The sequence below is a fragment of the Notamacropus eugenii genome, chromosome 6, assembly GCF_028372415.1.
Source record: "Notamacropus eugenii isolate mMacEug1 chromosome 6, mMacEug1.pri_v2, whole genome shotgun sequence".
NCBI lineage: Eukaryota > Metazoa > Chordata > Mammalia > Diprotodontia > Macropodidae > Notamacropus > Notamacropus eugenii.
Window position 1 is genome coordinate 53364403 of NC_092877.1, and position 13534 is coordinate 53377936.

At 35.8% G+C, this 13534-nt stretch overlaps 1 protein-coding gene across 2 annotated transcripts in view; it reads left to right on the forward strand.

The window, feature by feature from the left end:
* The window catches only part of HTT (huntingtin), a 220444-nt gene that overhangs the window by 93002 nt on the left and 113908 nt on the right, over positions 1-13534 (forward strand). For both annotated transcript variants that reach the window (XM_072620070.1, XM_072620071.1), the window contains 6 exons: positions 641-767; positions 2234-2361; positions 3828-3938; positions 5624-5701; positions 9491-9714; positions 13381-13459. In XM_072620070.1, coding sequence (XP_072476171.1) covers positions 641-767; positions 2234-2361; positions 3828-3938; positions 5624-5701; positions 9491-9714; positions 13381-13459 — 747 coding nt within the window. The remainder of the gene's footprint in view (positions 1-640; positions 768-2233; positions 2362-3827; positions 3939-5623; positions 5702-9490; positions 9715-13380; positions 13460-13534) is intronic.

The window sequence follows — 13534 nt, forward strand, 5'->3', positions numbered from 1 at the left end:
TCCCAAATTTCTCTGAAACCATTTCTTGCAGGATAATAGTGTTCCATCATATTCATGTACCATAATTTGTCAGCCATTCCCCAATTGAGTCCTCCTCCTTTACTGTAGTTTCCAGTTCTTTACCACTGTAAAAAGAACTGCTATAAATATTTTTTGTGCCTATAGGACATTTTTTTGGGGAGTATTCTAAATCTGAGGTCCACAGACTCCTAAAGGGCCCATGGATAGATTTCAAGGCATTTGAGGACTTATAAAACTTAAAGAATGGTTGGAGGAGGAATTTTCATCTTTTATTTTTACTAGCTTTGATTTCCTTTGTAATCCTGTATTTTTTGTGTTGTCTGCTTGACCTTTCTTCACCATTGAATGGCTTTGCACTTGAACAATAGAGAAATAAGTCCAATTATATTATTTTTATATTTGTGAATGAAAGTTGTTTTCTTCCTCTCATTAGTTTCTCTGATTATTCTTTGGTCACTTTCCCAATAAGATGATAAGATGATTGTGATTTTTCAGAAATGAATTTTAAGTTATTATTGGGCATGGCATTTTTGAGAAGTAAATGCTAAGATTTTGAAAACTTTTAATGCTTAGTTACAGATTACAATGTTGGAATAATATTTTTGTTTTTCTGTTTTAGGCAGCCTTACCCTCTCTAACCAACCCACCTTCTCTAAGTCCAATCCGTCGTAAAGGAAAAGAAAAAGAACCAGGAGAGCAGACCTCTGTACCACTGAGTCCCAAAAAAAGCAGTGAAGCTAGTCCAGGTATGGAGAAAGGTTTTGGGAAAGAGGGCTTTTGGTAGCAAAATATGACTTATAAAATTTTCCTCATTATAATAATTTATAATTGGAAATTTAAAATGTGGAAATTGAAATTTTAAATAGCTTTCAAATTAGGAACTCTTATGTTTTTGGAAATACTAGCAGTATTTTTTAAAGGGCTCTTTAGTCAATCTAGTAGGAGTCTAAGTAAATCTCATGTTTATTTTAGCATGATTCCCAGTATTCATTAAACTTTACCTTGTTAAGATTTTCTCTATAAAAAATGAATATTATCTTGGAGAAAACTGTCTACCTGAGTATATATTTTTGTGTAGTTCAACTTTATATTTAATGATAATAATGATAATTAATATTCACATAGCACCTCATAATGCTATAGTGCTAGTTACTATGGTAAACACTTCACAAATATTATCTCATTTGATCCATACAACACCCTGGGTGGTAGATACTAATAATATTCTCATTTTACAGTTGAGGAAATAGAGGGAAACAAGGTTAAGTGACTTGCACAGCATTATACAACTAGTGTCTGAAGTCTAATTGGAACTCAGGTCTTTCTGACTCTAGGACTAGCACTTGATCCAGTGCATTACCTCACTGTCTCATTATATAACAATGTATGAATAAAATAAATAATAGTATAAATATTATAGCAGCAGTTTCGTGTGCAGGACATTAAGGCAGCATCCAAGCCCTATGGCCTGGCTGTGCAAAGGATTACTGCATCAGGAAAAGTTGTGTGTATTCCTGGACACAGTGGAACTCTTTATATAGCTGCCCAATTATACAGCTCAGTCTTAGGATTTACAGTTTGAGTGTGTCTGGGAAAATAACCCTGTTTGTTCCATTCATAATTTATTTCAGGTTTATAATTAGTCATTTTGTTTAAGTCATTGTTTTCTAAAATTACATTATAGTGCCTAGCACATGGCATCGCACACCATAAGTATCACTTATAAATTTGTCTCAAGTATGAAATGTGGAGTCCAAAGTCTAATCTTTTAAATTAATTTTACATGGCAATGTATGCTTTTGTGTCCCTTATTTTATTCCTTTAGTTCTCTAGTTTATTATTTCATTGATATTTGATTTCATTGGTATGTGTATTACTTATTTTGATGCTGATCACAATCCCTTTATGTCTTAGCTAATGATTTCATGTGTTGCTGAGGCTACATGAGAACATCTAGTGACATGCCTTACTATGTTTAGCTAAATTGATAATTAGAAAAACGGTCCATCATGTATCACTCTACCTACACAAGAAGCCTTCCCAGCATGGACTTTGCTGGCAAAAGCTTCTGGAACCAGCCTTTATCTCCTCAAAGGGCTGGCTTTCCAAAAAGGCCTGGTTATCATTTGTGTTCACTCAGCAACTTAAAATAAAAACTTTATGTCTGACTTTATATTTGTGCTTTGCTTTTATGTTGCATTATTTTTAATAGCTTCTAGGTCTTCTGATCCCTCTGGACCTGCTATAACAAGTAAATCATCATCATTGGGAAGTTTCTATCATCTTCCTTCTTATCTCAAGTTGTATGACGTTCTAAAAGCTACTCATGCTAACTATAAGGTATAGTGTATAACTTTCTTTCTGGCTGTTTAGAGTTCAAAATAGGAGAACCCTATTGTTGTATTTAGTTTTATTTATACACATAAATCCTAGGATAATATGGTAGTAATAATAACTAATTTTAGTAGTGCTTTAGGTTTTACAAAACTCATTTCTTATAACAGTCTTGTGAGATAGATAGAACTAATATTATTAATCCATTTTACCAATTAGAAAACTGAGGCACAGACATGTGATGACTTGTCTAAGGTTAGATAACTGCTATTAGGATTAGAATACAGCTCTTCTGACAGTAAGTATGCCCAGTGATCTTAAGATCACTCTATTACAAATGTAAAAACTAACTTATCTAGAGATCAGTTTTCTAATAACTGGGAGATAAGTAGAAAAGCCTTTGAATGTCTAAGTAGCTGTCATAAGATCTTTTCATTAATGTCATAAGTTATTTTCTCAGAACTTTATCAACTCTTTCTTGATATAAAATTGTCACTTTTTGTTGGACATTTATGCTTGTTGTCATCTCAGAAGGATAAGGACAGATTGGGCCCTGTAATTGATTAACAGTGAGAGTTGCTTTATACTCTGAATGCAAAATCCTTTAAAGTCTTAATTTTACAGTTTTGAAAATAATGGGATTTTTAAAAAGAAAAAGGGAAAAAAGCCTTATAGAAGCAATAGTGAATAAAAAGAGGTTTCAGCCAAGACCTAGAATGTCTAGACTTCATGAAAGTTGTTATTGATTGCCTGTAGGAATGAGAAAGTATTGGCTACATTTTTACATCAATTACAACCTTTGCCAGGCTGCTTAGAGAATGTTGCTTAGTGCCTATTTGTAAAACAAAGGGGAGCAGGAATAGCCTCTTTAGAATAATGGCATTCCAGTGCTATCCCCCTCAGTATTTAATAAACTTTATAAAAATATTTTAGTATAGAGATGTAGTAGCTATGTATGGGAAGGTAAGATCATGCATTGGGCTTAGAATGGGAAGACATGGATGTTAGTCTTCACTTTATTATTTAAGAGTTTTGTGGCCTTTAGAAAGTCATAAGTCTTAGGATCATAAGATATCATTTGATCTCCTAGTCTGACAACTTAATTTTGCAAGTGATGAATGACTCTCAGGCCAGAAAGATGATGTGCTTTGCCCAGAGTAATATAAAGAACCTCAGGTCTCCTTTATGAGTCATTGAAGGAGGGCTTTGAATATTAGGGGATAGGGGACTGAATCTGTGGTGTCACCGGCATAGAAAACTCCCACTACCACAGCATGCAGGGCTAACATCTTATCTGTAACTTAATGCCATACACAGTGGTCTAGAGTACTGAGAAACTAAGTAACTTGCCTTGGCCACATGGTCAGTGTATCTCAGAGGTAGGACATGAATCCAGATCTTCTTATCGCCCTGTTGCTTGTCAGTCTTACTATCTCTGCATAAGTAATGGTACTTTCTCCCTATTTCCTAAGGTTACATTGGACCTTCAGAATAGCAATGAAAAATTTGGGGGCTTTCTTCGGGCTGCCTTGGATGTCCTTTCACAGATTCTGGAACTAGCAACCCTTCAGGATATTGGCAAGGTATGTTATTAATTTCTTAATGAACCATGGCTTATTTCAAATCCTTCTGTTGAAATACTCATGGCTTCATAGTTGATGTTTTCCAAAGTTTCTCGTAACAAATTCAGCCTTCCAGATGAGTAAAAATTTTAGAAAAAGATGAAACGGAGAAAATAGATACTATTCCTGTATTTATGCCTCCCACATGGTCAATCATATGTGCACAGATCTAGGCATCTTTTCATTATAACATATTGCTCCTGTCTATGTGTACAAGAATATAAAATCAGCTGGATTCATACTTCACATCAGTACAGAATTTAGGTCTTAGAGGATTTAAATTTAATTTTTAGGTCAAGATTTTTCTTTGAGATGTAGAGAGTATCCTTATTTCTAATAATTCCTACAATCATTGCCTTTATAGTATGAGGGAGTGATGTCCCTACTGTCTTACTATTTCCGATCATTTATATTAGTTTAATTGAGCCCTGATGGATGACTTCTAAATTTAACCCACTGTTGTGCCTTTTCCCTAGTATCACTCATCACATAGACACCTCTACTTTTAGACTACTTGCATTTCTTTTTGGGCTGGTTGGGGTCCTAAAATGGGGTATTGTGATGTGTCCTGACTCTTTTTCTGTTAGCAAAGGAGGTTGAGACTCCTTTTTCACATGACATCTTAATCTTGAAGGGTTCAAGTAAGTATCTGAACTTCATATACTTGAATCTAGGTAGTGGAGGGTACCTCAAAGCCATCATTAGTGCTTCACAATAGTATTTAATAAAGAGTCTTCACAGAGATAAAGGGTAAATTAGGACTTTTTATTTCATTGGCACAGTACTCCCTTCATGAATACAGGTTGCCACCTTCTGTATACCTTAGAATCTTAAGAGTGTTGAGTAGGAATTGACAGGTTAAATAACTTGTTCAGGGTCACACAGCCAGATAGGGGCAGGATTAAGAATTTAAAGTTGACTAGTTTTAAGATTCCTGGGTTTATTTGTGAGACTGGTTGTAATTGGAAAAACTCTTGCTTGAATTTAAAAGTCACAAATGTACTCCTGAAAAGGGAGTCAGTCACAGTTGTTCAGATAGTATTTGTGGACAGTCAAATAATGGATTTTTCAGACAAAAGAATATTTAACTTTTGGATTCATAGAATTACATTAAAAATTAAATATAACAGCTTTGAGTTTTTGATTAGTTGATTGGGTGTGGTGGATTGAGGTGAGTAGAAAAACGAACAGTTATGAAAGTTAGTTCAAGTATATTAGGTTATGAAAATATCCTTGGAGTTATCTTTACTCACTCTCCTTTTGGTTTTCTCAAGTGGAAAAATAATGTAACCAAATTAATGGCAAAGCCATCTTCATGTTAAAATGAAAGCATTGTTATCATTCAGTCAATCGATATTTAAAAACTTAACTATTCAAAAGGTGTTTGCTGTATTTACTGTTAATCTTTTTAGTGTGTTGAAATATTTATTTCACATTTTTCTACATGTGATATACTAGCTACATTTTATATTTGAAATTTTTTGTGCAGTAGACTCCTTAGTCCAGTGAGAGATGCCTGCCTGTGATATTTGCCAATAAATTGATGCAAATACAATAGATTGTGTGCTTTATTCCTGACTGAATATCATAACAGCAGATAATAGTCATTATTATAACATCTGATGCTTTTTTTTTGGGATATGCAGTGTGTTGAAGAAATCTTGGGATATCTGAAGTCCTGTTTCAATAGAGAACCTACAATGGCTACTGTTTGTGTTCAACAGGTGAGGAAATAATTATATACTTTTCTCACCTCTACATTTCTCCTTGGCCTTCTACCTCCATTACTATTGGGATGGTGACTGTGCTGCATGAGCTCTAAATTATTCTGCTGTGTGAAGTTGTACAGTTAAAGTTTGTCAGAGGGAATTTCTGCTGGTAGGCACATGGTTAACATGCTGCTTCATGTAGTGGTGAGAGGGCTAGTCTTGGAAGAACTGAGCACACGTCTTCCCTCAGACAGTCAATAACTTGGTGGGCCCTTTGCCAATTTTATAATCTTTCTGAATTTTTGTTTCTTTTGTAGTGTATTGTGAAGATCAGAAGGGATAACTTATGTGAAGCAGTTTGCAATCCTTCAGGCTCTATAAAAATGTTAGTTATTATAATTCATTTAGGGCCAAGCCCCTTAAAAGGTTGTGGCCTTAGTAGGCCTTGTTCCAAAGACAGGTGTTCTTTGAGTAGTTTGTGATATTCAATTATTGATGTTCATTCATTCACTTCAAAATACCTTCTTAAGCTTTAACAGTCACCTATTTCACATTCTTTTTCTGTGTGATTGAATGTATATTTTTGTCATTCATTTGTGTTCTAATTGTCTGTAATCTAATCATCATAATAAACCTTTGCCAATTATTTGTGGGCATTCGTGCTATCTTTTCTCTCCTCCCCCTTCCTCTTGTCCCTTCTTCTGTTCTCCCTACTTTCTCTTTCCCTCACTCTCCCTATCTCCCTTCTCTCTCTCTTTCTCTTCTCATTATAATTGTTTTTCCAGTGACCATCAGTCTTTTTGGCTTCAACCCTCCTTTTTGTCTCCTGAACCGTTAGTCAAGTGTCATCTTTCCCTCCTTCTCCTATAAACTTCTCAAGAAAATGGCAATTTACTTGAATCCCTTTATTGGTTATTTTTTCCCATTGTATATCCTTTACATCTTATTTCTGGCAGTTTCCATCGTCATACCTCCCCAAAACTTCCCACAGTGGGCCCATAATATATCCTACCATTTATGAATTGCCTAGGAAATGCAGTCTGGTTTTTCCTTTGCTCCTCTTTTCTTCCTTATTTGTGTCATACTTACAAACATATCGTATTAGCTTGTCAGTTTGTTGCGTAAGGATTGTATTGTTTTTATCTTTATATATTCAGTAAAAGTCTTTGCTCGTAGGCTCTTAGTATTTGATATTTGTTATGGAATTGGTCTCACGTTGGAGACCAATAGCCCATGTTTTGGAGGCAGCTGACTAGGCATGGTAATGATTTATAGGCACAGCTGAAAGCCCACTGGTCATCAAAGCAAGAAAACCCATGGACTTGATATTCTTACACTGCCTCAGTTTGTAAACATTCATAAACTCTGCTTGAATGCGAACACATAAACAAGGTTATTCACAGAGGTTAAATTCAGATCTAAAACATCATAGGTGTTCAGAGATTTAGATATGCAGGGAACCTTGGATATCATTGGTAATATCATTTTACAGAGGAAGAAACTGAATTAAGTGACTTGCCTAGGGTCATACCTAGTTCTTCTTAACTTTAAGACCAGTACCAAGCCATGCTGCCTCCCAATAGTTTTGCTGTTCTTCAGTAATCTTGATTTGAATTATATGTTTATCAAATATTTAGATGACACAAAGCTAGTAGGGCTACATAGTTCATTGTATGCCCGAGTCAGGATCCAAAAGCTTCATGGCAGCCTGGATAATTGTACTGAATCTAGTGAAATGAGATTTAAAAGTGAACCCTACATTATATTTCAGAAAAATCAGTACTGTGATTATAAGATGGGAGAAGAATGGTTATAGAACAGTTGTTTTGAAAAACCTCTAGGGGATTTCAAGACAATGCTCATTACGAATCAGCACTAGGATCTGATAGCCAAAAAAGCTGTGATCTAATGATCATGAATGACTTCATTCAAGGAGATACTGTGTCCATAGCAAGGGAGTGATAGTCTCCCTTTTCTTTGTCGTGATCACACCATATCCTATTCAGTTCTGTTTGCCAAATTTTAGGAAGGACATTGATGAGCTTGAGAGGATTTGAAGTTAGGTGACAGGAATGGTGAAGGAACTTAAGATTATGCTATATGAAGATTGGTTGAATGAAGCAGTAATATTTAGCTTGATGAAGAGAAGACTGGGCATATGTGCTTTAGTATCTTAAATATTTTCATTTCAAATGGAAGGTAAATTTGATTTGTTCTGCTGAGCATCAGGGTACAGAAGAAGTAGGATTAGTGAGCAAATATTGCAACAAGGCAGTTTTGGGCTTAATATAAACACAACTATTTAACAAATAGAGAGTGAATGAATTGGTCCTTGCTTAGTTTAACATTCCCCTGCCCCCCTTTCTCTGTACTGTTTCTGGTGTTGATGCTTCTTTTTCTTCTCTTTTTTTTTAAAATATCTCTTCTCATCCTCTACTTTTATCCCCATCCTTTCTTTTTCTGACACACTTTTGGGCTCCTCTTTGTCATCGGCCTTCTGGTTACTGTTAGCTTTAGGAGAGTTCAGATAGCTGCAACTCTTTTCATCCCACCCCCTTATGTCCAAGACAGTTTAGTCTGTGTTAACCCTGTATTTTATCAACAATTATTAATTGCTTTTAGTTCTACTATGTTGAGAATGGGACCACATGAGGGGATTGATTGTCAGGTGGGTACAAAAGATATGGTTCCCCAATAGCTTTTGGCTGAAAAGCTTGGGCTTAAAACCAGTTTTCATTAGTTCAATGGGACCAGAGTAGGAGTTGGAAAGTTTGTATTTGAGGCAGGAAGGAGGATTCTGGGTGGGATGTGTATATGGTGAAAATGAAGATGGTTTGGAGAAGATGTGAAGCATGCTCTGGTGTAGGATTGGCTAAATAGAGTGGAATAAATGAGTTTGCCTTTACTCACCATCAGGCAACTTTTCCCAGGGCAGGAATTAAACAGTTAAGTGGATTAATTTCTTCTCACCATGATCTTTGGAAATCCAGTGACCTGAAGGGTACAACTGCAAGGCAGTTGGCACAGAGATGGCTGAGGTAGACAGCTAAATGTCAGACCTGAATTTTGTTTAATTTGAATCGACTGTGTTATACCTTTTTAAAGGCATATAATTCTAAAACCTCTTCAAGGAAATTGATCAAGGGTTAATTGAAGCTGAGTAAAAGACACTGTATGTAAGATTCTTTTGTTTAGAGATTAGTGAATCCCCTACTTGCTAATGCCTTTCCTCCTCAAAGCACCTTGTATCTCTTCTATTTCTGTTTGTACCTATTGTCTCCCCAATAGATTATAAGCTCCTTTAAGCCACAGATTGTTTTGCTTTTGTCTTTGTGTCTCTGGTGCCTAGCACAGTGCATTGTAGTAGTAGATACCTATTAAATGATTACTGATTAATCAATATTTTTAGGCCCCTAAGAAAATCAATATAATTGATTTGGGCTAAGAATAGATGCTCTATACACTTCCTCTAAGCCTACCACTACAGGGTGTAAATTAAAGCTGTGCCAGAGCCTGAAGACATAAAAATTTTGTTTGAAAGAATGAGCTCTTACATTCACATTTAGTTTTAAGGTGAAAGTGAAATCTACTCTTTAGAGTTAGACTGCTCAATTCAAGGTTTGAGTAGCCTTTTTTTTGTTGGACTTTTAATGAAAGAGACGTAATAACTAGGTAAATGATTCTTTGCTATGATATACTCAAGGATGATTTACATACTTTTGGAATGGGGAGAGGAACTTTAAGGTGTCAATCTTGAGGATATTACAGAAAGTATTAATTGTGGTTTCTGTTATTTTCCTTTAGTTGTTGAAGACTCTATTTGGGACAAATCTGGCATCACAGTATGATGGCTTATCTTCCAAACCCAGCAAATCTCAAGGAAAAGCCCAGCGTTTGGGTTCTTCCAGCTTGCGTCCTGGCCTTTATCATTACTGCTTCATGGCACCATATACGCACTTTACACAGGCCTTGGCTGATGCTAGTTTGAGGAATATGGTCCAGGCAGAACAAGAACATGATACTTCTGGGTAACAACAATTTTTTCACGATAAACTATAAGAATAATCGAATAACAACTTAGGTTTCTGGGGGTGGGGAAAAGGCTAATCCTCTAAGGTAAGTAGAACAAGTATCTTTATTCCCATTTTTCCAGTGTGGGAAACTGATCCTTAAAGATGAGGTGAATTTCTTAAGGTCATGTAGTGAGTAAGTGTTACATTTGAGACTTGAATTCCTTATTTCAAGTACATTTTGTGTCTTCTGTGCAGTTATTGTCATATTTCAAGAATCCATAATTTTATTTGTGATGGTACTTCTTCATTGCTGGAAATGGCATTACTTTCATGGTCTTCATGAGTCACTTTGGCTAAAAGTATTCGTCAGATTTTGGCCTACTCTTTCTTTGCCAAAAAGCTTCTTTAAACTTAGGCTATCTTCACAGGATTTTTGTTACAGGTCTTTTTAAAAAATATGTTTTTGTTATCTTTTTTTTATATAACTGTCATTTCCTAATGACTCCCTTCTCTCCCCAATACAACCTTCACCCCTACCAATTAAATGTAGTCAGAACAGATACATTGTCCATGTCTGAAAATATATGCTTTTCCCACACGTGGAGTTTACCAGCAGCTTTCTAAAATCATGATTAGACACTGCATTCATCAGAGCTCCAAAACCCTTAGATACTTTTCTCTATGTTATTGTGGTCCTTTACTTTGTTGTCATTTTTCCTTCTGCTTACTTTCATTTACGTCAGTTCGTACAGATCTTCTCAGGCTTCTTAGAATTCTTCATATTCATTGTTTCTTATGGTACAGTAACGTTCTATTATAATCGTATGCTAAAGTCAATGGGCACACTTGTTTCCATTCTTTGCTTCTGTAACAAAGGCTGCTATAATCTTTTTTTGTAGGTAGGACCTTTTCCTCTGTCTTACTGTGCTAGCTAGGTGGATCAAGGACATACGCAACTTAATGACTTCTAGGGTATCATTGTAAATTGTTATCCAGAATGATCAACCCAATTCAGTGTTCTACCAGAAGTTGGTTAATGTACCTCTTTTCCCATCACTTCTCCATTGTCCTTCCCTCTCCAAACATCTACCATTTTTATTGTCATTTCTACTCTGATAGGTATCCGAAAGCCTTTCCAGGTTGCTAGAACCAACCAGAGTTTAGGCTTTGTTATCAAAGGCTCAAAAATCATCTCCATGCCACCGAGTTTGTAGAGTAGGACTGTAGTGGAGCTATTGTCATATTCTTTATTAAACTGGCAGGATCATGGTAGAGAAAAATGATAATATTTAAGTACTTATTGTATGCCTTTGATATTAATGAAAGGTATAAGAAAGCTGTTTCAATAATATATATTGAAAATATGTGATTTTCAGTTTCCAGTGTCTAACATTTTTATGTGATGTTGTGTGATAGTATACTAGCTGTACATTTCTGATAAATAAACAAAGGTAGAAATACAGCATTACAAGTAACATAACATTAAACTAGTACATCGAGGTATTTGAGGGAACATTCTCTCCCCATTCATTAGTGATGCCTTTTTATACACCTAGTATCTTAACACAGTACCTTTTGCTTAGGAGATGTATTAGAAGAAATCCACAGTCATCATATAATCATAATAGCAGCTAACATTTATGTAGTACTTTTGATCCAGTCCTGTGATTCGTTCATGTTGGCATCTCCTGATGATGATACTACCCCACCAGTTGCAGATTGTCAACTGGACTGAAATTGATACTCTTCGAGAGTTGCCTGCAGATACTGAGATATTAAACAAACTCCTCAGGGTCACACAGCTGGTATGTATTAGAGGGGGTGTGTTTACCCCAAGTCTTTTGCTAAGGCCAGCATTCTATTTCCTTTGTCCACTGTCTCTTCATAGTGAGTTATAGCTTAGAAATAGTTTTCACAATTACCTTATGAAAAAGTAGTGTTAGAAATATTATCTCCATTTTTAAAAGATGAAAAAAGAAACTCCTCTGAAATGTTCACTTACTTACTATGGTCAAATGACTAGTGACAGGGCCAGGATCTGAATTTGATCTTGTGACACCAACTTCATTAATTTTGCCACCCACTGTCCTGTCTTTTTATTTTTTGGGAGCTTATTATATATGGTGTGGATGATGATTTTTAGATGTATTTGATAATTACTTAAATCATTAAAATAAGACCAGACTAGGACATTGATGTGATTTACATTTTAGGATAATCCATAGTCTATTTCCTATTATATTTTAATTTACCAATTTTGCCTTGGAATTCAATACAGATTTGAAAAACAAGGCAAATTATGCCAGTCATTAATCATTTATTAAGCTACTACTTTGTGTCAGGCACTGTGCTAAGTTCTGATTCTACAAGAAGGTGTAAGAGACAGTTCCTGCCCACAAGGAGCTCACAATCTAATTAGGCACTTCAGTAAAAATAACTTATTTATGTTTTTTTTCAGTGGTTTGGTGCTTTGAAGTAGGAGTTAAGAAATCTGGGACCTAATTCTGTCAGATACATGTTTTATAATTTACAGTTTAAGAAATCATAATATTTTTAATGATTATAGTAAAAAACTCTTTTAGTGTGGATGGCGGAATGTTACAGGGGATAGCTGACCTTGTAGGCAGGAAGACCTTTTTTAAGTCTCCCTTCTGATAGAAACTTAGTCTTTGATTGTGGTTAAATTACTTAAAGGGGCAGCTAGGTAGCATAATGGATAGAGTGTTGAACATGGAGTCAGGAACACTCATCTTCCTGAGTTCAAATTTGGCCTCAGAAACTTATTAGCTATGTGACCCTGTACAGATCACTTAATCCTGCTTGCCTCAGTTTCCTCATCTGTAAAATGAACTGCAGAAGAAAATGGCCAAGAAAACCCCAAATTGAGTTATAAAGATTCAGGCAAGACTGAAACAACTGGACACAAATACTGAAACTCTCTAAGACTGTAAGTTGCAGAGTAGGTAGTGATTTATGTTGAGGAGAAGAAAAAGGGGAGATTCCTCACTGGGAATTACCTATACCATAAAACTACAAGCCTGATTTTAACAAATAAAATCCCGTCACTGTAATGTTGAACCCAAAATTCGTATGTGGGGAAGGAGGTAGTGTGGAGTAGAGAAAGAGCAACACTAGCTCAGTCATTTTTTAGTATCGTATCTTTAGTATCATTTTTAGTATCACCTTCCTTCCTCATCTCTATAATGGTGACAGTGGGGCAGCTAGGTGGTGCAGTGGATAGAGCACCAGTGCAGGAGTCAGGAGGACCTGAGTTTAAGTCAGATACTTGACACTCACTAGCTGGGTGACCTTGGGCAAGTCACTTAACCCCAATTGCCTCATCCTGGGTCATCTCCAGTCATCCTGATGAATATCTGGTCCCTGGATTCAGATGTCTCTGAAGGAGAAGTGAGGCTGATGACCTGCACAGCCCTCCCTCACTCAAAACAAAGTCAAGTGCAAGTCACGTCATTATTTCTCTGTTGGCATGGTCTTCTTTGGCAAGGAAGGACGAATACACAATGGTGACAGTAATCCTTGGATTTTTTTATTTTTCTGGATTTTTGTGAAAGTTATCTATGCACTTGAATTGTCTCTACAAATAAGAGCTTTTAATATATTGCTTGATGAGTTTTAAAATAACTTTTTTATGAGTGTTTCTTTAAAATTTTTTTTAAACAGGTGGTTTGATGTTCTCCAAAAAGTGTCTACACAGTTGAAAACCAACCTTACAAGTGTGACAAAACACCGTGCAGACAAGGTAAGTACATAATATTGTTTTTTAAATGGTATGCGCGTGAATAGTGGGACATCTTAATGCAGAGGCTCCTAATTG